Raw genomic sequence first — 26,888 nt, 5'->3', positions numbered from 1 at the left:
TGGCGTTAGAGCTGGTGGTCTCCGTTGACTGCAAAGTAAAAAAAGTTACGACCAGGCTTGGGGCCACTAGTGAGTATTGAGCGCACTGCACTATTTGCTGGCTAGACGACAGTAAGGTGCACTAGGCACTGCACTAGCACATGGCATAGTAATAATATAAAATGCACTAGGCACTGCACTAGCAGAAATTCTTGTGCACTAGGCACTGCACTAGTGCATGACAAAGTAATAATATAAAATGCACTAGGCACTGCACAAGCAGAAATTCTTGTGCACTAGGCACTGCACTAGCGCATCGAAAAGTGAAGTCAAAAATGCACTAGGCACTGCAATAGCAAAAATTCTTGTGCACTAGACATTGCACTAGCATTAATGCAGTGTAAAATCATAAATGCACTAGGCACTTCACTATTAAACTTCACTAGGCACTAGACCAATGAGCTTTTTGCTATAGCAGCTGCAAGAATTGCTTGCTAATCAACAGATATCTACTGCTATCCACTGCAATAGTACAATTATAGCCGTGCAAAGGATGTCAGCCATGTATTTGTCAAATAAACTAGCCTCACCTAAAATTTCAAACAAACCATAGACCTACAATAATGCTCAATATTAAATAGTGCCGATGACAACAGATATCAAATAGTGCAATGTATTACAATTACAATATCTAAATATACTAAGCAAGCATGGAATGGAAGAATTCACTTCTTATTACATAAATGTACTATGTACAACAAGAAAATCTACCCTTGGATAAACCAGTATCATGTAAACAGTAAGTCATATTGATGGCAAAATTGATAAGCAATATTGTTCAGAGAAGATGTTTATTAGACCGAAGGAACATTAGCCTTTCAAAGTTGGCGTCAGTCAGTTTAGATCTAGTTTAGACTAGTGCATTCTATGTCGCACTAGGCACTGCACTTGCATTAGTGCATTTATGAAAAAGTTTCCAATCCGCACTAGGCATTGCACTAGAGCATTTTATGTTGCACTGTGCACTGCACTTGCACTAGTGCGTTTATGGGAATTTTCTAACCCGCACTAGGCACTGCACTATTACATATCATGTCACACTAAGCACTGCACTTGCACTAGTGCACCCAGGAACTCATGTCAAATTTGCACTAGCATTGCACTAGACATTTCTATTTTTAGATTGCACTGCACTATGCACTGCCCTAGTGCAGTTCACTAGTGCAGTGCGCACTGCACTGCTAGTGGCCCCAAGTCTGGTTACGACCAACAATCACTTTCACATTATTTGAATGAATTATCTAGCTAGATCAGCAACTTCATGTTTATGTATTGATAACTACTAAAAAATTTGTATTTTTGTCAGACCGTGAAGTAAAAACTGTCAAAGTTTTACCTTGACAAAATGGCTGCTGACTATTAAACCGCAGCTCTGATCCATCATAGTGTAGGCCCCGTATAGTGCGCAATGCCCCAGACTATCGCATCTACCGTCACATGCCAAATCAAGCTCCCAATCAATTGCTGCCATAAATCCCTCGTTATGCAGGGTGTACTGCTCAGCAATACACTGTAAATTATTGTAAAACTTCATTATACAAGATTAATTTGTGTCATTATCATTAGTTTAAGAATGTAGAATCCCTTCCCCCCTTTTTGTGTTATATTATGATGAAGAATCAGCATTTTAAATTATAATATATTTCGCTTGAAGGATGACATATTTTCATTTCAAGAAAAAAATTGTTTCTAAATATCGTTATTCAATTAGTGTGCCTAGCTTTTACTCACATTTTCCAAGTTTATGGGTAAATATTAACACTCACACCATGTAAGTATTCTCTTTGTTGGTAGAAGAAAACGCTGCGGCTTGGTATCGCGATGTTCAGGAGCGACAGAAAACGGAGGTTCTGCGTAAGGCATTCGCCAGAAAAGAGTGATGCAGCTGCCAGCAGGGGGTTGATGACGTGAGCTATGTTCACCCTGGCAGTTGTTTCCCAAGTGTACGATTGGTGACAGGAGGCACATGTAACCTTGAACTCTACCCATCCGCCTTCTCGCACCATCGTGAATGAGCAGGGAGGGCGCAGGCGTGACAGTGAAATAGTCGCTGGAGTGCTGTCACGCTTACTATTATTTTCTCCTTTTTGAAGGAGGATTCGGGTCTGAAATCGCAAAACAATAGTTGACTTGCAATAAGATTAGTACAACATCATTTCCTGTTATTATATCATATTTGCTTGATCAAAAAAGAATAAATATATAGCCATGCAATCATGACACAGATTTTAAAAAACCTTATTAGAATCCATGATATTGTAAACATAAAAATGTGAGTTATAACTCTATGGATATTCTTTATATTTTGTCAAGTTTGGTTAAGTTCAGCTCTATCTTACATGTAATTGGAGAGTGTTTGACGCTGGCCAACATAGCACTCAAACTCTTCTCAGTCTTCAGTGGTTGGCACAAACTCTTCATCATCTAATAATAATAATCATATAATAAGACTAATATGCTATTAACGATGATACCAGAAAATGACAATAACTATTTTATATAACATATCTATAAGTGAGTGGAGTTAAGAAATTTGGCAAAATTAATCGTGAAACTTATAACATTATTTTATCAATTATAGATTAATATATTACGTTTTACAGATAGATATGCAGTATGAACTAGTTTTGTTATTGTAATAATAATACATGTAACTAAAAAGATAAAATACTAATAATATCATATTACAATTAAATGACATTAATATTGTTATATTAAATATAGATTAATACAGTAGTATTAGGAGAATACTAGAAAATAACCCGCGTTACTACTACTAATACAAGTAGTTCATAAAATAAATTACTCACGTGCTTTGGTGACATGTGAAGTATGCAAACAGGTTAGAAAACATGTCGTCTTTAAAATGGCGAAAACAATGGTAAGAGTAAGCAGGCGAATAAATTAAGTTTGTCACATCCAGCTTCACCCAGTTGCTCCACGCCCGGTGATGGTCTGGTCTTTTCTCTGCTCTTGGCCAAGAAAAAAGGTGCTTCTCAGTTTGCCAGCTGCACAAACACGATGTGGCGCGTTAGACATTATGACGAATTGAAATTAACAAGTTTAATACGAGAAAGCGTGTCTGTTATTTGCGATAGATCAAACTTGAACTGAAACTAACATTATCTGATCATGTGACTTACAATTCCCGCCATTATGGCGCGAACAATTTATACAACATTTTTCGACCATCATAGCGGACCGAAAGGCTCATCATGTTTGTCAGAGGATGATATGCAATCGTTCAAGCTAAGTTTAAAAAATTAAACATATTTTTATGCTAGGTTTTGAGATATCAGTGTTCAAAGTTGCAGCATTACGATGCCGATAAAATAGACGCGTAAGAACAATAGACATGGTTTTTATTGCAAGCGTGAAGTATATTTGTGAAAATATTTCGACGAATAAGGATGCATGAAAGTGTAAACATAAACTATCTCGCACACATACGTCACATTTTAGCCGTTTTGGAAAACGAATCCAAACTATGGCGGTCTCGTGTGGCTGCGATTTTCTGTTCGTTTTTGAGCTTTTAAGAGCTTTTAATCACATTCCAACATATTTGGCACCTACAACTAGAACTGCACAACAATTATAAAAATTGATCGCGATTAATAACTGGTCTGAACCAGTTAATCTTCAATTAAACTTAGAATTAATCTAGCGAAAACCTGCATATTCAAAAACAAATAGTACAGCTACATATAGATTAATTACACTTTAGACAATTGTTAGCAGTAGTACATGTTATGTAAAATGTACATAAGTTACAATGTAATAATTATTATGAGTATGAAAACTGTTTACGAAAGTCTATAATTAAGTCAGCCAAGAGTTGAGGCAGCACAGTTTATTCACATTATCTGAAAAAAGAGATGCTCTCTTCCTACATACAATATTGCCAGCTTTAGAGAATAGCCGCTCACAGGGGACAGTAGTGCCGGTAGTCACTAGTATTAGTTGTTGTCTGCGACAGCTGGTGATGATTTCTGGTAGGATGAGAATTAGTTAAAATATATCTTAATGATGATGTGCTGTGGTGGTGAGCAAATTCTTTCTGGCATATAATGCACTTCACTTTCTTGATTACGCTTCCAACAACTTACAGAAATGCGCTACCTAGGGTGGAAGACATTTTTCTGCTTTCATGTTCCAATAAAGTGTCAATCTTATATTACTAATATTCTGAAGCTGAAATATGATTGTGATTTTTTTTGAAAAATGAAAATACATGTATAATTTACTTGAAAAAGTTTTTAAAAATAAACAAAATAAATCGTAAGATATGTATTCCCACGACCAAACAAGAGCGAAGCGATTGATTGGGCGATTTATAAAAAAATGCACATGTGCAAACAACTCCCGAAAAATTATCCGTTAACGACAGTCACCAAACCCTTGCAACGAAATCCTATCAACAAACTTAACTATTTTTCAGTAAAGTCGTTTAAGTATAATAATGATACAAAACGCATATAAACCTATTTAAATATGTTACCAAGCCTTTGAAAGGTTACCGCAAATTCCTAAAACTAACCCATCTGATCGGATTATACACAAATAGACAGATTAATTTGGACGAAAATCGCCACAAAACGATTGAAAAGCTTGGTTTAATAAAAGTTAAGATCGGAAATTGAAATACCGAGCGACAGAGAATAGAACGATAAAGTCATGCGCATTTCACGAAAAAATAATGTGCACATTTCACCAGTCTAGCATTGTCAAAGGTTTCTGTAATTAACGTAGGAGTACCGAACTCGTTTCGTTTTTGCCGATCTCAAAGTAACTGACATTTTAGACTCTTGAGTACTTTGGTATTCTAACTGATGTACAACGTAGTGTAAGTAAAGGAAATGACGATGATATTTTTTTCTAACGATTCTTATGAGATTTTAAGATTATGAGATTATACTTATGAGGTTATAAAAACTATGACGTTTTTAAATGTAAACAAAATTGTGTATTGGTTTTATATTATTATTGTATTAATAATATTGGTTATTCTAATAATACCAGTACATTTTACTTCTAATATTGGCCAATATTGCATTTCTCCTATTGCAGGGGGAGAGATATAAACATATAATCTTTTCCTTTCATTATTGCTATTTGTTGCATATAATAATACCCACACCCAGTACATTACAGCTACCATTGCAGTTATCCTATTGCACTGCAGTGCCATTTGACTGCTAATGTTGCATTTCTCAACCATCAGTACCCTTTCTTTTTTCCAATATCTCTTTGGTCGTGGGCAGTATGACAGTGGAATTTCTAGTAAATAATACTGAAACCACTTTTGTTGCTATTCCCAAGAAACATGTTCAAACACCTAACAAAATGGCTGCTTACAGCTAGATCGGCACGGCGCTTGTGCATTGTATTGTATAAACAAGCGACTCAATGTGTTTTTATAGTTGAGTCCAAAATAATTGTGGTTTAATTTATTGGTAAGAAAGTGTTGCTTGTCATAATATTTATTTGTTAGTAAATTAAATGGTAGTAACCTGCTACGTTAGTATTACTAACGTATGGTACTAAACAGTACAAAGGAAAGCAACCACATCAAGATCATCACCTCGGTTGCATTTTAATTGAAGATTAATTGGCCCAGCTCGGTTAATCGTTTATTTGTATTGGTCCGCGTTAATCGTTTAATTAACGCGATCATTGTGCAGCTCTACCTACAACACAACAGAGTAAGACATGGCGAATCTTTTGATACCAAATAACTGTAATGTGAATTTTATTGCAAGTCAACCTTTAACAATCTTTGATCTTTATGAACCCATGATATCAATTGATCAGTAGAAAAATGTTCCCAAATCGTATTAATAATGAATCGATTACACCAATAACAATTAATTACCTCGTTTTCCAATTCCAAAACCTTTCGTCTTTTTTTCGTTAAAACTTTGAAAGCGACACCATAAAAATACTGAATAACTGTCTCAGGCTAATAATAGTTCCTTATTTAACCCGGTCTTGATACTTCGAAGTACATATACATAAAAAATGGTGTACATTTACCATGGTAAATGAACGACTAGTTTTACGGAGAAAGTTGCGTTTAGCAAGCAAAACCTTTACGCGTTGCATTTGTGCTAAATGTAACGCGTAAAAGTATTGCTCTGCCAAAAAAATTGTTTGGACGCTAATATCAACTAGTTCAGCAGTGCCAAAAAAAAGTTGAGGTCAGAAACCATTTTGAAAGGTATTGGGCAACCAGAATAAGTTGGCTAGTCTAGAACAGGGTTGGCAAAAATATCATATCGCTGATATACATTGTATTTTTGATTTTTATGATGTTTATGATATTTTTGAACAAATGAATATTTTGAAAACAATTTGAAGCTAGGTTGAACTGGTATGGTGTTTACATTGTGATTGATGTATTTTATAGGTTCAATTAAGTTGTATGTAGTCAGTCAGCAATGTTTAATACCAAACACTTGATTTATTGTAGGCCTAGTATAATAATGATATTTGTAAATATAAAAATATTCATCAAATATTGCATTGGAAATCATGACAAGAATGAAAAGTGCAAAAAAATAGTGCAAATAGTAAATACACACTATGATAGTCCAAGCATGTTCAATGTCCTACTCTTGTCTAGTTTAGGTATTTGTAAACAAACACCAGCATGCCAGCCTTCACCACACCGAGACGGTTTCTCAACTTGCTGTGAACCAGTCCACGTGATGAAAACACACACTCAACATGAGCAGTAAAGTTATGTCATCCCATTTATAGATTTTATACTGAGCCAGAATTCTTCGAAGCTATTCATTGAAAACTTTTTACAGAAAATGATGAGATGAGTTACTCTGTCAACTCAGTGAGTCAGTGTAATGCGCTGACAATTCGGTCTTTTGGTGTCTGATAGTTCAATTCGAAATCATGGATTATGAAGTTCAAAAGGTTTTCAGCAGGCTGGTCTTCCAATAAGCAATAAAAATAACAGTTTAACATGAGATGAGATAATCAGATTAGTGAGATAGTACAAGGATGAAGAAATGCAATTTAGATCTGAAAAACTCTTCTCAACTCAAACACTAATTATTTGGTCTAGCCAATGTTACCTACTTGGTCTGGCTGTCTTTGTTTGTCTGTGTTGGTTAAGCCTAATAGGACCCTATACAAGTATTTGATGATTTTAGGTGTTATTTAGCATTTTTAGACTGTTAGCAATAGTTGTGAGGTGAAAACGGAATGATAAAATGAATATTTTCGAAAATATCGATTTTTTTGACCCAAAAATATCCTATCTATCGGCGATATATATCGATGATATATATCAAGCGATTAATATCAAATTAGCCCTGGTCTAGAACGATGCCGACCGCCTTAGGAATGACTTGCTAGTTACATCAAACTGCGTTTTTGTCCCATTGTGACTTCTTAAAGAGGTGATTGCATCAAAAAAAGCCGATCAAATGATATTAAGATCAACAAAAGGCTAAACATCAGCTACAATTGGATGTCATTTTTGTCTTTGTAGACTACCCTGTCCAGAGATATAAGCGTTTAAAAGAGATCATTTTTTAATTCGTGACGTGTATCATGTGATACAAATGAAAAGAGTCCACAAGTGATAAATATAATACCTCTTCTTTAGCCAATCATCAACATGAAATTTTTATATAGGTCATAATAAGTGTTATCGCTCGTAAAACGAGTTGTCTGATCTAGAAGATAGGATTGTACTCAATTACTAGATCGCACATCGACATTATTTAATTTACTGAATTAATTGACATCATTAATTTACTGAATTACTGCGTGGACAGGTTTTATTAACGACAGGTTTTATTAACGAACAACAGAATTGAAACAATGCTTCCAGTTCCTGTGAAGGTGACTCAGAGTTTTCTGAGTATCAGGTGGTTAAAGTTTGGGGCAGACAACTTATGGTTACAGCTGACAGGCGTCTGCAGCGTTATGCTGCAGAGGAAAATAGGAGAATAGAGGTAAATGTATCTTTAACTTTGGGTCTCTCATATATATATAAAGACCCCGATGGAAAAACCAGTGATATCACGCTTTGCAGTTTCGAGAAAATCAATTTTCAAGTTTTGAGACTGGATCATGCATTGAAACTACAGTTTATGACAAATATATGTAAGTTTATTGACAGACATATAGTTTGGTGCTTATAAAATAACATTTGTAACTCCGAATATTGGTTTTTTGTAATTCAGTGGTCAAAAATGAACATGCATGTTGGCAACGGACATCACTTATTTCTTCATTTGAATGCACTAAAAAGGTTTCGCTCAATAAAACTATATTTTTTCACTTTAAACTATTTTTAACTATAATATAAGTACAGTAACACAACCCGTAATTAATATCAGTTTAAAGTTTCACAACAGTGTCTAAATTTCATCCCTATCTGCTGACCGAAAATCACTGGTTGCAAGATTGTCAAAAAATGGTTGATTCTCTAATTTGCAAAATCGTCTAAGGACCTGCAAATTTTGGTATTTTGCTTTGCTGGTTAGCAATCGACTGGTGGTAATGCAAGTTAATTGAGTTCAACGAGGAAGCTTGAATAGCTTTTTAATAGCACTCTAGATGCAACTGCCATTCCATGATTCTCTATAAAAAGCTATTAGCTTGCTTTTCGTACTCGCAACTTTCACTTGACGCATAGGCCTAGTTTTCATTGGGCAAGTTGCCTTGTACATCTGTTTAAAATATTCTGTGTTATTGAAGAACTTTGAGCTGTTAAGATGAATTATATTAATGGGTTTAGAATGTTTGCGAGCATTTTGAAACAGCTCCACCCAATCAGACGGTAGATTTACACCTGACTTGCAATTCACTGCATTCATGTCTCAATCACATTCCATGTAAGAATGTCTACACATTGAATAGCTTGTTGTAATCTTGTTAAAAAAGGTTCTCATGCACAAGCCAATAAAAATAGTGAATGAGTGTGTAGTTTTTGTTCTGTCCAGCGTATCCATCACAGAACAAATCTAAATCCACTACTTCGGGACCAATGTGACTTTCAATGGGGCCTTCTTATTTCTACTTTACACACAGTTATTAGCAAAGATAAATAAGCGCGTTGTTGATTCCTTGTAGCGTAAAATTGATTAAAATCAGTAAACGATTTCTGCTTGTCAGCTGCACACACAATTTTAAAGCACTTACCGTTTGCATAAGCAATTTTTTCCTGTTGTGTGATTAGAAATCTTTTGCTTATAGCCTTCTTTCGTGCACTACTATTTTTTCTTTATATTCTAGGCTGTTCGGTTTATTCTGAATATTCAGATCTATCTCCAGATGCCGTCATTATTAATAATAATTTAACGAACTAGCATCGTTATGCATCGATTGTTGCTGCTAGCTAAGCAACATCAAACAATTTACCAATTTATGTTAACGAGCAAAACCAAGAAGCAAAAAAGTTAATAACAAAAAACTAGTTTCAGCTACTAACTGTAGCAAACATATCAATGAGTGCAATTAGCATTTAAACTTTTAAATTTAGAATGAAATAAAAAACTTGAATGCTCCAACAATTTGCAACACAGGCTATAAGATCATCGTAGGCTAATTGCCACCAATAGATATCACTGGTTGAGACATGTATCAGCTTACCCGTGCATATTCATTTAAAGATCTACAACCAGTTGGAAAGAAGTTAGAAAATTTCTCACATCCGAAAGGGTTAATGTCGCTCCGCTCGAAGAAGAGTGTAGAATAAAGGCGACATTTAATTAGCTCATAAAAGGGTTAAATTGATCTTTTCAAGATTCTGACGAGGTGTTTGAAAAATTCCATGCCATAATTTATTTGAAAGTCACATCTAATAATGCGCCACTATAGGAGAGGGATTGAAAAATAGAGCACTGTTGTGTTCAAATAAAGGTTTTGCAGTATATCCCGCCATATAATGCTAGCATTGTCATAAAAAGTTACCATTAGCCATGTCAGGGTAGCATCTTTACAATGTCGTTAACAAGCAAATGAGTTTCCATTAATAAAATATAATTTAAGATGTTATAAAATCAATTAGCCAGTTTATTGTTCGTCATTAATGATATAAAATATATATATATTATATAAATAACTATATATAACCATAACTATATATAACTAATATAAATATAGGTATCTATATAAATCTTAGTTTGTCTTAGTCTGTCGTCGTTCGGTATCTGTCCAGCTATAGCTATTAAAATCTATAGCAATGAAAAGTATGCAGAGCAGAAGATTTGATCTGGGACCTTCCCATTCGAAAGGCAAAAACTAACACACTAAGCTAAACAAGATGCAATAGATTCATTGGGCGATATGAGTCATCTGAATTAAAATATGAATAGCAACTCTGTGTTACGTGCAGCGTTACGTAAACGTAGTGTACACTTAAAACGTGTTACGTTAACGGCACTAACGGTTGCTCTTACGGTTCTTGTTAGCAAGTTTAGCAAAACGGAGACTAGCTTACTCAAACTAGCCAATGAAAACTACATTACCTGCCACTGTTTATAAGCTGTTTTAATACCCATGCAATGACGGGCATTCGGCTAGTATATATAAATATTTTTTATAGTATTTTTACTATTTTTGGAATATATATACACGTATATATATTATCAATCAAGCAATAGTGCGTTTATATACATATATATATAAGCACACTATCGCTTGGTTGATATTATTTATGTAATAAATATAGAGTATTAAGCGTAAATGTGTATATACAGTCAAACATGGATAACTCGTCCACGGATAGCTCGAACACATGGTTAATTCGAACATTTCCTTTGGTCCGTTCCCACGTAATGATAAATTGCTATAGATAACTCGAACTCAACACTGTTAATTCGAACTGTTTTTTTGCCCAACAGCTACCGAAACGGTTGTTTTCGCTTTAGAAAATCACTTTATTCAAAGCCATAGAGGTAAACTTCATCTTTTCGTAATTCATAAGCGTCGTTATTACCACCATCGGCAAAATATTTTTGTCAACGACTTTTCTAAAAGTTTGGTGAAATTTTATTTATACTGCGATACGATGAATAGCACGGGCTAGCCGGGTCACGCGCGCAAGAATTTTCGCCACGCACATACAAAACAAAAATCGCATGTTGTTTTGTATGTGCGTGGCGAAAATCCTTGAGTGCGTGACTCGGCTAGCCCGTGATGAATAGTTTTCCGACGTTGATTCTGTGTTGAATCAACGTCGGAATGTTGAAAACGTCTTAAAAAATGTTGTAATTAAACGTATACGTTGTCTGAGCTACAAAAAACTATTCATCGTTTGACCTAAACACAGAATACGTGTGTACATTCAATAAGTAAGTATCTATTAAAAAAGCGTGAGTGATATAGAATGTACCGTAAAACCTCGTAAAACTTCTAATTGAACTGCCTCGGAGTGTTGCTCTTAACGAATCCCAGGTAAAGTAAGGTAATCTGCATAAACTTCAAGAAAAAACGGTAAAATTGATCGTGGGTAAAACCCCAAAAGAAAAAAATGTCTTTTCTTTTGAGCATTTCAACAACGATCAAGTTTTGCCAATGTCAATCTGAAAAACGTCCTGGCAATAACATCACCTCAAACAACAAACCAATCTCAAGTGATAGAAAAATCTCTATACTTTTTCATGAAAACGTTTTAAACTTTACATTAGAAGCATTTAATTTGAAACAAGCCATTTGTGCTTTTGATTTATATTATAGTTTGTATATGTACATGTATCTACTAATAAATAAGTAAATATATGAACTTGTGACAGTGCTCTGATAACTTGAACGCTCTGATAATTCGAACACTTTTGCTCGGTCCCTTGAAGTTCGAGTTATCCATGTTTGACTGTATATATATATATATATATATATATTTCAAAGCAGTTTGTGTGTGATTTTGGTTGTCCGGCTATAGCTATCAAAATCATGGAATGAAAAATCTGTATTGCATAAGATTTGACCTCGGAACCTTTGTCAATAACCGCAGTCAATACTTTCAACCATTGAGCTACGCGGCATTGATGGATTCATTGGGTGATTAGGTCGATATCTGGGTGAAAATATATATGTATAGCGCTATGCATTATGCTATGCAGTACGCAACATGCTTAAAGCTTGCTCTGACGGCTCTTATCAGTAAGTTTACCAATAGAGATACTAGCTTCACTTAAATTAGCTATTGGCAATGCGCCAGGCTAATGGCAATTGGCAGGCAACGACATTACCTGTCACTGTACTGTTTATGAGCTGATTTTTAATACCTATGTAACGCATTCCGCTAGTAATATATATTATAAACTTTATATATAATATTTGTGTGTGTAATCATAAGTTCGATTATAAAATCTGCCTGTTTGTTATAAAATACATTGTATCAAGCCCTAGATATATTTTCCTACTCTTACATAATGAAGCGCTTAAAGATGTGGTTGCGTCAAAAAATTCGATTTAATGAAATTAAGACCCATAAAAGACTAAAACATCAGCTACAATTTGTTGCCATTTTTGTCTTTGGAGACCAACCCTGTCCAGATATATATGCGTTTGAATGAGGCCCTCTTTTAAAAAGCTCACATTCCAGCGGGTGCTTCTTTCGTGACAACACAAGTAATACCTCTGAAAAGAAACCACGAGCGATAAATATGAGTTCGCTTCCTTAGCCAATCACCAGCACGGAATTTTTATATAGGCCGTAATAAATGTTATCACTCGTAAAATGCGTTGTCTGTGATCTAAAATTTAGGGATTTCACTCTATTATTAAATCGCATGGACATCGATATTTACTAAATTAATTAACACCGTTACTTTAATGAATTACTCGATCGACACGTTTTATTGGCGAACAACATAATTGTAAAATTTGCTGTGAAAGTTACTGCGAAGGTGACTCCGAGTTTTCTTGGCATCAGGTAGTTAAAGTTCTACGGCGGAAGCTCGGAGAATGGAGGTAAATTTATCTTTTACTTTGAGTCTCCTATAGAGTTTCCTGTTGAGTTTACATTCAGATTATATTTCCCTGTTTTAGGCTAAAATTTAATTTCCTGCGCGTGTGAGATACGTATGTACAGTGAGTTCTTGACGGCTTCTTTTTAATCGTTAGCATCTAGCAATACAATGGCGTAAGGCGTGGTCACACGAGCGCCGAACTGAACTAAATGACGCAAAGCGACGTCGATCTCAACTGTAAAAAGTTCGGCCGAAGACATTTCTGGCCGAAACGAACCATTTCGGTACTGCTCGAAATTTCGTGGCCGAACCCTTGCTCTTATTGGCTGGTTAAAATTCCAGAATTCTAGCGAGCACACGTCACATTTCTCCTTACGTGCATGTGAGTAAAGTTAAAAAATAAGCGGGACGATACTTTTATTTCGTTAAATAAACAACATGAAGCAATATACGACAAGGTTCACCCGGACTTGTGATTGTGATGCATAAATGTAAGATGTTGCACTCCAGTTTTTGATAAATGTAAGAGAATGGTTGTGATTTTTTTCGTGTAGAATATAAGTAATGTGTCATATTCATCCTGATGAAGTATCGTTGACAGATTTATTAATGTAAAATCACAGTACTATGATAAAGACTGTTTTTGTTTGTTACGTACTCAGCATAGAAAAACATTCATATGTTAATAAAAAATATAATTATGTTGATGGTAAGGGTTAGCAAAATCTTTGTATCGAGTGATTTACTTTGAGCAGCTGAATGATCTTCTGATAAATCTGCTGTGTAATTATAATTTATAATGGTTCCTCAAAGTTTTTTGTTTACAATAGAAATATTTAACTCAAATACATACCAACTACTAATGAAACCGTGTCCTGTCTCTATACGTATGGTACCTAGGAAGCGAAGTGACTTTGGATGCCGTGTGACATGTGCCACGAACCGAACCAGCCTCCGAACCGATCATACGTCGGTTCGGTGCTCGTGTGACCACGCCTTTAGATTGATGAATATACTAAAGGTAATATTTTAGTACTCATTAATACATGTACTAATTAATAAAAGTATAACTTTTTGCTATCACTAATCATCGTTTTTCATTTTTTTTGAAATTTGAAGAAAAGTCAAAAATACAAAGAACTAAGAAAATTGACCAAACGTTTTTAGTCTATTTTACGTTATTACTGTAAAGCCCTCAAAAAGTGAGCATATTATGTAACATTAATCCCTTAAATATGGCCAAAATTGTAAATAAGGTTTACCTTGATTGCAAAAAAAACTAAAGTTCACAGTTGCATACAAAAGTCGTACGTTTAACCAATATATTTTGCTGCATTCGGATAAATTATGCGAACACCTACCTACCATAGTACTGCCAGACTATATTATCCTTATATGAAGAAAAGCTGTTTACGAAAAAACTATTTCGGATGAAATATGTGAACACCGACCTACCATAGTACTGCCAGACTATATTATCCTTATTATATGAAGAAAAGCTGTTTACGAAAAAACTATTTTCTAGAATAATTAACAAACTTGACATACTTTCCATACTAAGAGGCTTTATTAACCATATATCGGATACGATGGGTTATAGGCAAACTAAGCGAGCTGCGACATAGTCCTCCAATTTAGATTATTAGTGGCTAAAATGGAGTCGGTACTGGACGCAGACGACCAGTTTGATTGGATAAATATTAGATAATACCTTTACCTCTTTATGTGACAGTACATGTATTACTCTTTGCACGCAAATAGTGGTGCATTCGTCAGTCTACGATATTGCTGTCCAATAAGTTACGCTAATTTACTAAAACGACCAATGATTGCTTACATTCACTAACATTATCGAGCCCATTTGTGCCGGTTTATATGAACTGCACCGCGAGAGGAAATTAGCACCCCAAAAACTCTCGTGAGAGAAGTCAAGAAAGCGCGATTGTGCCGCGATATATGACATTATCACAACCAGAGCCGTATACTATACGGCTAAAATTTCTCCAGGAGTCTGATTCTCAGTATGATGATTTGTTAGTACACAACAACGTCAGGTTAGTACCATACTGCTATTTTTGAATTATATTTGACATACTTATTTTCATTACATTATGAAAAGGTAAAAAAGGACAGCAAAGTTGTGAATGTTGTGAATTATTTTTAATATACAATGTACTTTAATGTATATTTGCAGATGGCTGAGTAAGGGTATAGCTTTGCAAAGGGTATGGACTGTAAGACAGCATATTGAGCAGGTTTTTAGTGAGATTGGAGGAGATGCAGCAGAACGATTTTTAGAGATTCTCAGATCGGAGCATTCACTGAGAGACATGGCTTTTCTGACAGACATTTTGGCCTATCTGAATGACCTAAATTTGAAATTGCAGGGTGAAGGTCGTAATGTGGTAGAACTCTGGCAGGCAGTAACATCTTTTAAAGACAAACTCCACTGTTTTTACGAGGACATAAACAGTGATATGAACCACTTTCCAATCATCAGAGAATTTGAGAATGGTCGTGATGATGTCGTGGACCTTACAGCAGCATGCGCTTTTCTCATTGATGTTTCTTCAGAGATGGAGCGTCGCTTTGCTGCCTTTGATAGTATCAATGGCATTATTGAGCTGGTTGCGTGCCCATTTCAGGCACATCAGCTTTGGAAAACCCAAGTTGATAACTTTCCTCATGTTCCGAGAGGTGTGGCAGAATTAGAGCTGTGTGATTTAAAGGCAGATATACTGGCTAAAGCTCAATTTGCTGAGCAAACTATTGTAGGGTTCCGAACACAACCTGCTGTCCAGGAGAAGTATCCTATGCTATGCAAAATGGCAGTGCACTTACCTACTTTCTTTGGTACAACCTACTTGTGTGAATCAATGTTTTCAAAGCTGACATTTATAAAAAAGTAGGTATCGGAGTGTACTGACAGAGGAACACACTCAAAAGCTCTTATCTGTAGCAGTAACCAAAGATAAACCAGATATTGCAGCAATAGCTGCAAAGCAAACTTGCTTCCATGTGTCTCATTAACATTACATATACTTCTTCTGCACAGTAGATTTTGTTGAGAATAAACCTACATATGTTATTATGTTACACCTTGTTACTTTCATGTTTATGTTCATGTATACTTACACATTACTTAAAATACACATACAATTCATGTATATGTTCATGTTTACTTACACATTACTTAAAATGCACATACATTTCATGTTTATGTTCATGTTTACTTACACATTACTTAAAATGCACATACATTTACATATATACAGCTGTATTCATGTCTGGCCCTCCTGATAAGGCCTGGTTACCTGTTTGGCCCTCCAGCAAAAGTATTTGGGCACCCCTGCCGTATAGCTTCTGAGTCCAGCATCAAGAACCGGAAACAAAAATGCTGTTTCCAAACAAACCCGATCGACATACTGATCTCTAATGGAATATTCTTACCTCGCTCTCAACATCTCACTTTTTTGCATAGATTTTATTTTTTTACAAAAAAGGTAGTTTCTTCTAGAAAATGTTGTCCTCTTTCAAATGGTGTATGATACAACAATCAACTTTAAAGCAACTGCCAATGAGAGTAATATGTGTTGGTTAATGTTGCGGCCTCTCCATTATAACTTTTATAAAAAATAGAGCTCCCATATATGCTTCCGCTGGCCATGGAACTCTGAAACTATACGGCTCTGATCAAAACGAGGAAGTAGCTTTGTTGATATTTGGTACGCTGTCTTCCAAACTTCAGTTCATGATTGAGCAGTTGTTTATAGAAAAATGCAATGTCGCTGCAGATTATGTAAATTTTGGGAACTGATCATCTTTTCCTCAACGCCGAGAACAAAAGTTAATTCAGTTTTTGTGTGTGTACCATTGAATGGAGTGAACTTATACTCTCAGTGAGAGTCTCTCACTTTGGGTGGTAAGCTATAAAAACGCCTTTGGCTTGGCTGATCTAATAAGGAATTATTTACAGTGATGAATAGCACTGCTGCTATACAACTGGTGCAGAATTTTTACATGCCACAACTCACTTACACATCCGCATTTCATCATGTGACTTTTGAAACAGATCAGTTGTAATAGTATGTAACAATATCAAACCAATAATTCTTGATCAAATCAAGTCAGCTGTGATCTACATGTACATAGACAATTCTTGGCACAAATGCAGGCATCAAATCATCAAGAGGCTCAGTTTGATCAAGCTGTCTCAATAAATATAAGTAGGACAATTGGCCAGGCTGTGTCTTTATATCTTTTTACAAATCCCAAAAGCGTTTTAATCCTCACTATTGCTACAGCATAAATTAGAGTTTGACTAACAATGTCTGGTGTTAGCCATTAAAAAGACTCATGTTTGAGCCTCATCCAGGAATCACGTCTGCTTTATGATGTGGTGGATTAGGGGATAAAATGTGAGATAAAGTTTGAAAACACTTACAATGTATATCCAGAATGTTCATTGTATTCTTTCAATAAGTTTTAATATATAAAAACCTTATTTGGAAATACTCAGTAAGATGCTATTCAGACTGTACGAGGATGAAGTCTTACGCCTAACACACCTAAAATAATAAAACAAAATAATGCAAAGGGGTGAGCTTCCATGTCATATATGGGAGATGCTGGAACATTTTCTGATGTAGTAATGGTATCTTCTTGAGCCACTGGCAACTGATCATCATTCAGTGTGTCATAAGATTTACTACAATAATAACAAAAGAAAGTGTTACTAACAGAAAGTATACAAAAGTGTTAACTAACAAATGAGACTTGAGATGTACTCACATGCATCTTATCAACAATAATGAAAAGTAATTCCTAAAACTGATCAATAAAATTGATTAAATGATAAAAGATTTAAGGAGATGGTTTTTTAGATTTATAATATTTTACACCTATGTTCCATTCAAACATGTGGATCGGACAGCTGCGAATAAAAATGCATGGCCTGCTGATATTCTCACAGAGCTTTGGACGTGTAAAGAAGAAACCATTATCATTCATAAGACATCATCATTTATAAATTCTGGTGAGTACAGTTAATTAAAAGCGCAAGTCACAGCCATAGACTATTCTATACCTATAAACATACCGGTATCATTTCTTGGAGTGAGTTTTGCCTAAAGAAATGGTTCTTTCCACACAGAATAATAAACTGTGTGGGGCAGGTTGGTTCTTCTTGGTTTCCTTCCCATAGGCATGTTCAGCAGCCTTCCTACGAGAACCTCCATGTTGGCTCGTTGTTGTGCCGAGTGGCCTTTTTCTTCTGGCCACTGCTGAAGGCTGCACTCCAATTTTAGTCCTGTAATTATTATGATATTTGTTCTTTTTCATGTGAAATATGTTTTTCGTTATGTCTTACATGGTACAAATCTGATGATACTGTGATTAATCACAAAACTTTATCCAGAATATCTGATGAGGAGTGTCTGACACCAGCCAAACTATTAGTCCCAAAACCGCTGGGGGGTGGGCCTAATAGTTAGGCATGTATCAAACGGCTATCAACATTTAATACCATGTGAGGCATGCTTGTACATTAATGTATAACTGACTGACTTGTTATCTAAACTATGGCAATACTACACCCTGCCAATTCACCCTAAAATTCACCTCTTTTGCATAAAACTGTATCCTCCTAAAAACAATGGTGTGTTCAGGAGAGTGATTTTCTGACTCGCTGTACGGGCCTTCCACCGTTCGATGAAGGTCTCAAAGGCCGGACCATACATAGCCGCCTCATAGTAGTTTTCGAGTTTATCCGACATGTCCTTGTGGAATGCATCAATAGCTGCTTGCCTTTAAAAAACTCAATAATATGTACATGATGTGCATATTATAAACAGTAATATCTCCCAGTGTTATGTAATCTTGTCTTTCAACTATTGAATCATCATTGTTCACACAGAGTATGAACTTCGGCATGAATCATAAAATGTACAATCATTTGAGAAACAAAAATCATTACTGAATAAACTGAGCAGGAGAGTAAACACACCACTGGAGTAATGAAGCAAGAAGCAGAAGGTGGTAAGTTTGTTGAACAGAGAACATAGGACAAGGGGCTTCTGACATGATTTTATCAAATCAATCACCACAGTGGCAAATAATATACATCAGGTATGTTATGCGATGATGATTGCTGACATGTCATAACAGGCATGTGTGACAAAATAGCTTATAAATGAAAAACATGTATAAATATGATGATCATGTGCCTTGTCTCGTGGCCTACCATTTCTGGCGCTGTAGTTCAGAAACCTTTGGTATCACATCCACTTCTGAATAACTGTTCTCGCTAAAATGATAAAAACAAATGAATTGTTCACAAAATGTAACATATCCAGCTATCTAATGAATTTTAGTGTTTGAGTAATCATGCCCACATATGACCAAACTTTATATTGTATAACACAAGTAGGTTCTAGTTGAAAAAGATTATTTATACTTTCGTACTGCAAGTGGTTCGAATGAATTCTTCGTCTCAAAAAATTCCAATCTTTAGTAATAGTAAGCTTTATGGCTGACTTTTGTTAGTCATACATGACCACTCCATTTTACGAAGCGAAGATGGTTAATACTAGGCCAGTACCTTTTAACAATCTCTTCGTATTCAAGATGTTCTTCTACTTCTCTTTCTGTACTAATTGTTTTATTATTTATACAAGTATTGTGGTGGAGCGGCTCCAACCAGCCTTTCTGTGCTTTCTGACCTGTACAATAGTTTAGAATGTTTTATGAGAGTTCACTGTGAATAGTCAAACTTTACATCTAACAAGGCTAAGCAAACTAGTTGACTTATTATCATTTTAAACAGTAATTAGTCCTATGGTATTACCTGTTGAAAGCCAAAACAAAACCTCCCTTTGGTGCTGGAGTGGCTTATAGTGGTGTGCATTTGTTCCACATTCAAATGCACTCTCCATCACAGCCCACAGGTGCTTACACAGGTTTCCTGTGTTTCCATAAGTGCAGCTACACAAACCTAGATCAGCTTGGACGAGTCTCTTGGTCTTCCCTATGACCACCTCATACTGGTCACCAACCTTCTGCAAAGACCAAGTAAGTTATATATACATAAAAAACCGTAAGGTCATTATTGCAGCAGAACTTACTATACTTGAGGAACGCTTAATGGGAATATCAAGAAATCCGACACAAGACATCTCCCCTGTAACTCAACTTACCCTACTCTAAAATTACGTCCAATAACATAAATTGAACTAATCCACCTCATGTACCACATGCTACTCACATGCTTTATTGTTGCTGATGAAGTTGCAGGTCGTTTCCTTCTGTGTCTAAGCTCTGTCCTGCCATGGGCAATATCAAGAAGTCTGTTACAAATTGAATTCTCAAATTTTGTGATCAGATACTCCGTCAAATGGACACAGTTGAACGCTCTAGCTCGATGAAGAACTGTGTCCTTGAGGAGTCTGAACGCTGCCTCCACAAAATTGTTGGTGTTGTTACCTTAAAGATCGAACATAGATGTTAAGTATAAAATAAATAATTTGGTAGCACAGGCCCACATAAAATCATACAAGAGGCAATATATAATAAAGCTAAAAGGCCATACAATTGGTGCTTAAATGAGTATAAACTAGACAAATGAAAGGACAATAACATTCCATGCGATTTCTTCTCATACATAATATCAATTGCAGACTCATGCCAAGCATTGAACTTTGTGGTATACACTATATGTATGACATGCAATGCAACACCACATTCAATTGACCATAGCCCATGGATACACCTAAAAAGCTAAGAAGGTGAAGAGCAGAAGCAAGGAACAGTGAACAGTGGATTGCATGCAACAAGCTTCTTTTAATAGCCACCTCTTGTGAGACTGCTCTGGCGGAAGCACAAAGCCCAAAGACTTCGCCTGCCATGTAACACGCCAAGATAATTGGCATAATTTGGATATTTTGCCAGACACGAATGGTCACTCTCATAGCTATAAATCATTAAGGAAGTTGTTAATAGCTGCTTGTTAATCAAATCATCAAATATACATTTAAAGTATGCCAGATAAATTACAAAGAATTACACCTAGCCTAACTATTAGTCATCAACCCTCCTGGGGTTTGGGGAATAATAGTTAGGCTAAAATTACACCAAATAAACACTAACATATACATAACAACACCAAGGATTGGTGCTGATATTCTGCTTTTATTATTTTCATTATCCATAACACAGGGTAATCATTGCTGCTCCATTTCTCGCTCCAAAATATCAGTAGGTATTTGAAAATTGCTTTCTGAATAATACAAATATCAAATACATAGCATTATAAATTATACTTACATTTCCATGTATTCAGATTCACTATCGCTGTAGAGAAGCCTACGAAACAGTTCCATGCATGTGTTACGATCTCTCAAGTGGATCCTGTTGTGGCTGTTCCACAGCCATCTCCACACCGCTTGCTGTATGTGGAATGTGCAAAGCAGCACTCGACTTTCTGGAAACACAGTGTTAATGGCCGCATGTTCTGCCTTTGAGTCATCAACCATAAACAATGTTGGTCCAACTAGGCCTAAAATTGTTGAACGATGGGTGTTGATCATACCAAACACGAAGAAGGGCAGAGATGGGTTCCTTGTCATCAAAACACTGATTGCCAAGAGAAGTTTTTATGTGATTTGTGAAATGCATTGTTCTGGGTACTACCAAGTTCACTCATTAACCACTAAACAGAGTGGGGATTTTTTTCACGTGTCTCTCAGCCTACATTGTTTTTTCGAGTACCAACATTCAATGAATTATAGTTTCAGATGAATTATCTTCAAAAAAATAATAATGAAAAACCTCTGTTATAGAAGCCAGAACTGTCAGCAAGCTGTTTGATCTGGTCTAATCCCATGGTGATGGCATCTTCACTTTCACTTGTGGTCAGAAATGCACCTGCAATAAAATCACAATATGTTTAGTTTGGGTTTTTCGATGTTCTAGCATTTCAAAACCTTCATGGCTTTTTGCAACTATAGCATGCATTGTCTTGAACAACAAAAACATCAAATCAGGTTGTTATTAGTGAATGAAGAATTACATTGTATTTAAATTTTATTCATACCTAAAGGGACACCTCCTCCATGGCAATGGGTTAGAAGTAGAAAGAGGCGGGTCTGGTGACCGTCCATTCCACCACTGGCATCTAAAAACACTATCTCTGCAGACTCTCTGCAACAGATTATGTGCCATGTATGTTATTTTCACTGCCAGTTTGAACATAAAGGCGCATTTAAATGATAAATAACAATAAATGACACTGAATGACAATTAATAGAGGAATATAATCAGTGGTTGGGGTCAGTGGTTGGGGTCACTAAATCCTATATCCTATCTAGTAAGTGCATGCTGTACATAGACTATACCTATGTAGAGTCACAGTAATGTTTAGAAGCTGACCTTAAATTGTGTGAGCGCTCCATCAGTGGAGTTATCAGAGAAACAACCATTTGGCCGCTCTCTGTTAGACCTGTCAAAAACTTGACATCCTCATTCTCCAATTTTATTTGTAGAGCCTCTCTCATCTCTGCGGTTGTCTTTTGAAATTCACCATATTTGATTTTTTTCAGTTTGTTATAAAGTCTAAAAAGCAAAATATGAGAATTGCTAGCAATTTGAATGGTTATCAAATAATTTGTAGGTCAGACAATGTACGCGGAGCGTATAAACAATGTTCAACTGGCCTTTCCTTCACACAAATTATATACCTTGAGCAGAACTTGGATGATGGGATGATTGACCTGTTCGCAAGTTTGACAACATCCTCTTCCACAGTCATTTTCAAATGACTTAAAGCTGAGATCGGAGAATGTCCATCAACAAAAAGCTGTTCTAGTGCTCTAGTGGTTTCTTCAGAGACACGATTCTTTCCATATGAAGCAGCAGAAGCTGTTTGGTGGTTGTGGGCCAAATTGAGCTTAACCACTGCTTCACTAGATCCCCTTGAAACAGAAAATATTTATTTCTATTAACTAATCTGATGAATTCAGTCCAACAGTCGCTTAACAAGTTACAAAATCCTTTTAGAGGCATAGAATCAGGGGTAACAATGTTTTATTTAATTGTTATGTTACCGATTGATTTTGATAACCGATTTTGGTTTGAAATACAGGCATTACCTCAAAATGTATAAATCCTAAAGCAATTGATAAGAGAGACTCGCTATATTCTAACTTACATGTTTCCCTTTGACTTTAAATTTATTGTGAGCGTGGCTGGACATCCAGTGTTTTTTATGTTGGAATATTTTCGCTTCCTCTTCTGCTTATTTTTGCAGCTATGCTTGTTTTGATACTGTGTTTGATGCTGACAAACAGCTCTAAGCTGAAAAAGGTACGTAATATATTAGATCCACAGAGTACAAACATGACAGTGTATACTATACTTGCACCAATCCAATGCCCTTGAGGTTCTTCTTTCACAACTGTATAGTGTGTCGGACTCGGGTCTTGTGCCCGACTTGTGTCTTTCGAGTGTGGTGAGGTTAGAAAACGATTGAATCTGTTTTTGAGTCACAACCAGCGATTCTGGTTATACATTGCAGGCTGGTGATAAACCTGGTTTAACAACACTAGAGTATTTTCATACCTATTATACTTGTGATAACTTACACGAAACAGGAGTCTTTCTGTAGGCTTCCTGATTTCCTTTGTGCGCCATCTGTTGTTTGCCTGAAACGAGGCCTTCCAAGCCAAGATATCGGATTTTGATTTTAGTTCCTTCACAGAGAAGACAAAGGTCGTCTTGGAGGTTATTCGGACCATCTCGTGCTTTAGAAGGTGGTAGGCAAAACCTTCAGGTAGGATATTCTAAGAACAAAAAGTATCATCAAATACCTTCATTGGTGAACACATCACAATCATACTCAGACCATGATTGATAGCAAAGATAAACTGTATAGTTGCTTCGTCATTAGTAGTTTGACCAATGTAGTGAGTAGCTGGCGGCAAATGCCCACCAACCTCCCCCAAAATAATGTAATGGGGCAAATGAAATGCATGAATTTTGGGAGATTTTGACAACCAGGTGTCATATTAAAGCGAAGTACTTCTAAAAGATGAGCTCATTTATGAAGCGCCTCATATAATTTGGACAGAGTAGGCTTGACTTAAAAGACTGATTCATAATATATGCTTGGCAGGCATGATATTTATTCTGTGAAGCAATTGTATGAGAAAAGGTTTTCTTTGGCTTGTCTTTGGTATGAGCAAGCAAAATCGAGTTCAGTATTCAGTTAGATAACACAAAGTGCAAGTAGAGCAAGTAGTTCGTGATTGATTTTGTTACAATGTAGTTATATACAAAATTAAAAATCAAATTATTTTATCTCTGCTCTACTCTTCCCCTAACTTAACTGAAGATAAAAGAACTGACAGACAGACCACACAGGACAGTCTCTTGAGTCTTGTTTTCAGTTCATGTCATGCCTTACTTTACAAATGCTGTCCCATTCTGATACTTCCACTTCTTGGTGACTGGCTGCTGGTTTTTCACAATGATATGTGTGGTCAGTGCTCATGGTATGATAGGTGTCTGATTCAAGCTTGCTGAAAGAATCTTTTCTCCAAGATAGGGAAGATGCAAGTTTAGTGTACGAGTTTAGAACGTGTAGTTTAGAACGCGATAACGAGCGAGAGGAAATTAGCTACGAAATTAGCTAGGAAATTAGAATAAGTACGCTCGGCGTACTTGGCGCTCGCGGGTAAACCCAACAACCCATTATTCCTACCTCCCGCGCGCGTTCTCATTTGGGGTGCTAATTTCCTCTCGCGCACCGCTGCTGTTTACGATATACGTAGGCGTTAGGATAAGCTATTATAACTAGGGAACTCGCATAAATGTATTGAAACTGTGAAACTAGGTGAAGTTAATGAAATCCATATTTGCTGCATCACATTCTGTACTGTCCTTCATATATAAAAGTGAAAGTTCTATGATCTGGTTGTACATATACTATCTTTGTATCGATTAATCATTTGCCTAAGCTAAACCTTGGTGCATGTAACAAGTGACAGCCTTAACTCCTGTTGTCTTTTTGAAAACAAGTTATCACTATTATTTACATACAGTTATACAGTATTTTAGGCATAACCATAGGGTTTGTGAGGGTAATCTAGAATGGTTTTTGCTACTATTCGCTATAGTGATTTCACAATTTTCTTTAAAGGTCAAAACTTTGAAGGGTAAAGTAGGCGTTATTACATGCATCAATGCAATCAAATAATTTTCCAAAAAAAAACTCTACACATCTTTTTAGCATTAAATAAAAATGGTATGCATAGCAAAAATTCTTTCTTGCCTATGGTGAACAATGACAAACTTGCTTACTAGTAAAGTTAAATGACAACATTTGGGACTTTTTTGTGAGTTTGTTCTGATTGCACTCTTATAGGTTTGGCAAGTGGGCTTGTGTAAACACGACATACACTCAATAATTAAGCAAGTGGGATATTCGAGTAGCGTACACTGTGCATACGGTAATAACATGTAAAAACCAACTCCCCATAACCAAAAGTGTTCTTTTATATAAAACCTATAATAATATGATTGACGCCAAAGCATGAAATTTCAAAATCAACAACAACTTGGCATACACAAAGCACTACATTAGCCAAAGTATATATTTTATGTTTTAGACAATGATGACATGACCGAAGTTCACAGACGGACATATCAGTATGTTGGATAGAATGTATAAATAATAAATATTGAGGCAGGCTCAAGATGAGATTGTTAACTTTAATCGTAATTTGCAGCAATGACTGTCAGCAATGACTGTCCGCAATGACAGTCAGCATAAATAAGACAGTGAAAATTGCATGGCTTGCGTTAATTACTCTCTTTTATGGGAATATTACAGCAATGTTGTTGTAGTGAGATGATGGTTGTCAAATAAAGGTCTAGCTGACACCACTCGGTAAGGCTGAAATATTTAAGTCAAAATCAATACATCATTTTAAATAAACCATTCTTTTTGCCTTTAAGATGTGTTAATATCTTACAAATCACTTTGTTTTCTTGTAGAACGTCATTAACGTGTAGGTTAATCATTCCTAAAATATTGGTTTTAGAAATCAGATCAAAGTGCAAAAATTTTTTTCATATTTGCTTTGCTACAATAAACTCCATTTGAGCATAGAATTCCAAGTTTTGTCGCAATGGGTTGGGTATTACAAAATATTGCCTCTGAGACTGTCGGAGTTTCTCTCAAACTTGTGGTTGGATATCTTAGAATATCTTAGAATTAGAAGTCAACATAGTATTATAAGTCAATCCAATGTTATAAGTCAACACAGTGTTATAGATCAACACAACGTTATAAGTCAACACAATGTTATAAGTCAACACAGTGTTATAGATCAACACAATGTTATAAGTCAACACAACGTTATAAGTCAACACAACGTTATAAGTCAACACGATGTTATAAGTCAATACAACGTTATAAGTCAATCCAATGTTATAAGTCAACACAATGATATAAGTCAACACAACGTGATAAGTCAACACAATGTTATAAGTCAACCCAATGTCGTAAGTCAACACAACATTATAAGTCAACACAATGTTACAAGTCAACACAATATTATAAGTCAACACAACGTTATAAGTCAACTCAGCGTTATAAATCAACGCAACGCTATAAGTCAACACAATATTATAAGTCAACACAACGTTATAAGTCAACTCAATGTTATAAGTCAACACAACGTTATAAGTCAACACAACGTTATAAGTCAACACAATGCTATAGGTCAACACAACGTTATAAGTCAACACAATGTTTTAAGTCAACACAATGATATAAGTCAACACAATGTTACAAGTCAACACAATATTATAAGTCAACACAACGTTATAAGTCAACTCAATGTTATAAGTCAA

The 26,888-nt window shown here is 35.7% G+C and overlaps 3 protein-coding genes across 3 annotated transcripts in view; 1 reads left to right on the top strand and 2 right to left on the bottom strand.

The window, feature by feature from the left end:
• The window catches only part of LOC137399513 (uncharacterized), a 45,629-nt gene extending 30,977 nt beyond the window's left edge, over positions 1-14,652 (bottom strand). The window contains exon 1 of the mRNA XM_068085659.1: positions 14,529-14,652. Coding sequence (XP_067941760.1) covers positions 14,529-14,535 — 7 coding nt within the window. The 5' untranslated portion in view covers positions 14,536-14,652. The remainder of the gene's footprint in view (positions 1-14,528) is intronic.
• Positions 14,653-14,936: 284 nt separating this feature from the next.
• LOC137400847 (general transcription factor II-I repeat domain-containing protein 2-like) lies at positions 14,937-16,172 on the top strand. The gene is made up of 2 exons (XM_068087190.1): positions 14,937-15,034; positions 15,175-16,172. Exons 1-2 carry the CDS (start codon positions 14,937-14,939, stop codon positions 15,887-15,889), a joined length of 813 nt encoding a protein of 270 aa, XP_067943291.1. The 3' UTR covers positions 15,890-16,172.
• Positions 16,173-17,223: 1,051 nt separating this feature from the next.
• Positions 17,224-22,813, bottom strand: LOC137399942 (uncharacterized). Its single transcript, XM_068086207.1, has 13 exons — positions 22,712-22,813; positions 22,404-22,586; positions 22,069-22,175; positions 21,804-21,899; positions 21,300-21,531; positions 20,828-20,946; positions 20,242-20,459; positions 19,825-20,035; positions 19,579-19,699; positions 19,222-19,284; positions 18,600-18,785; positions 18,079-18,288; positions 17,224-17,688 (listed from the first exon to the last, which is right to left on the bottom strand). Exons 1-12 carry the CDS (start codon positions 22,780-22,782, stop codon positions 18,084-18,086), a joined length of 1,812 nt encoding a protein of 603 aa, XP_067942308.1. The 5' UTR covers positions 22,783-22,813; the 3' UTR covers positions 17,224-17,688; positions 18,079-18,083.
• Positions 22,814-26,888: the final 4,075 nt, after the last annotated feature.

This window comes from Watersipora subatra, chromosome 7 (assembly GCF_963576615.1).
Source record: "Watersipora subatra chromosome 7, tzWatSuba1.1, whole genome shotgun sequence".
Lineage (NCBI taxonomy): Eukaryota > Metazoa > Bryozoa > Gymnolaemata > Cheilostomatida > Watersiporidae > Watersipora > Watersipora subatra.
This window is presented reverse-complemented; position numbering and strand designations above follow the sequence as displayed.

Bases quoted from the DNA above. Each gene is read 5' to 3' on its own strand.
- LOC137400847 (XM_068087190.1), top strand. From the start codon at position 14,937: ATGACATTATCACAACCAGAGCCGTATACTATACGGCTAAAATTTCTC. The intron at 15,035-15,174 runs GTTAGTACCATA...GTATATTTGCAG, and splicing joins TTAGTACACAACAACGTCAG to ATGGCTGAGTAAGGGTATAG.
- LOC137399942 (XM_068086207.1), bottom strand. From the start codon at position 22,782: ATGACTGTGGAAGAGGATGTTGTCAAACTTGCGAACAGGTCAATCATC. The intron at 20,036-20,241 runs GTGAGTAGCATG...TGGTCTTTGCAG, and splicing joins CATCAGCAACAATAAAGCAT to AAGGTTGGTGACCAGTATGA. The intron at 19,285-19,578 runs GTACTGGCCTAG...TTATCATTTTAG, and splicing joins TACGAAGAGATTGTTAAAAG to CGAGAACAGTTATTCAGAAG.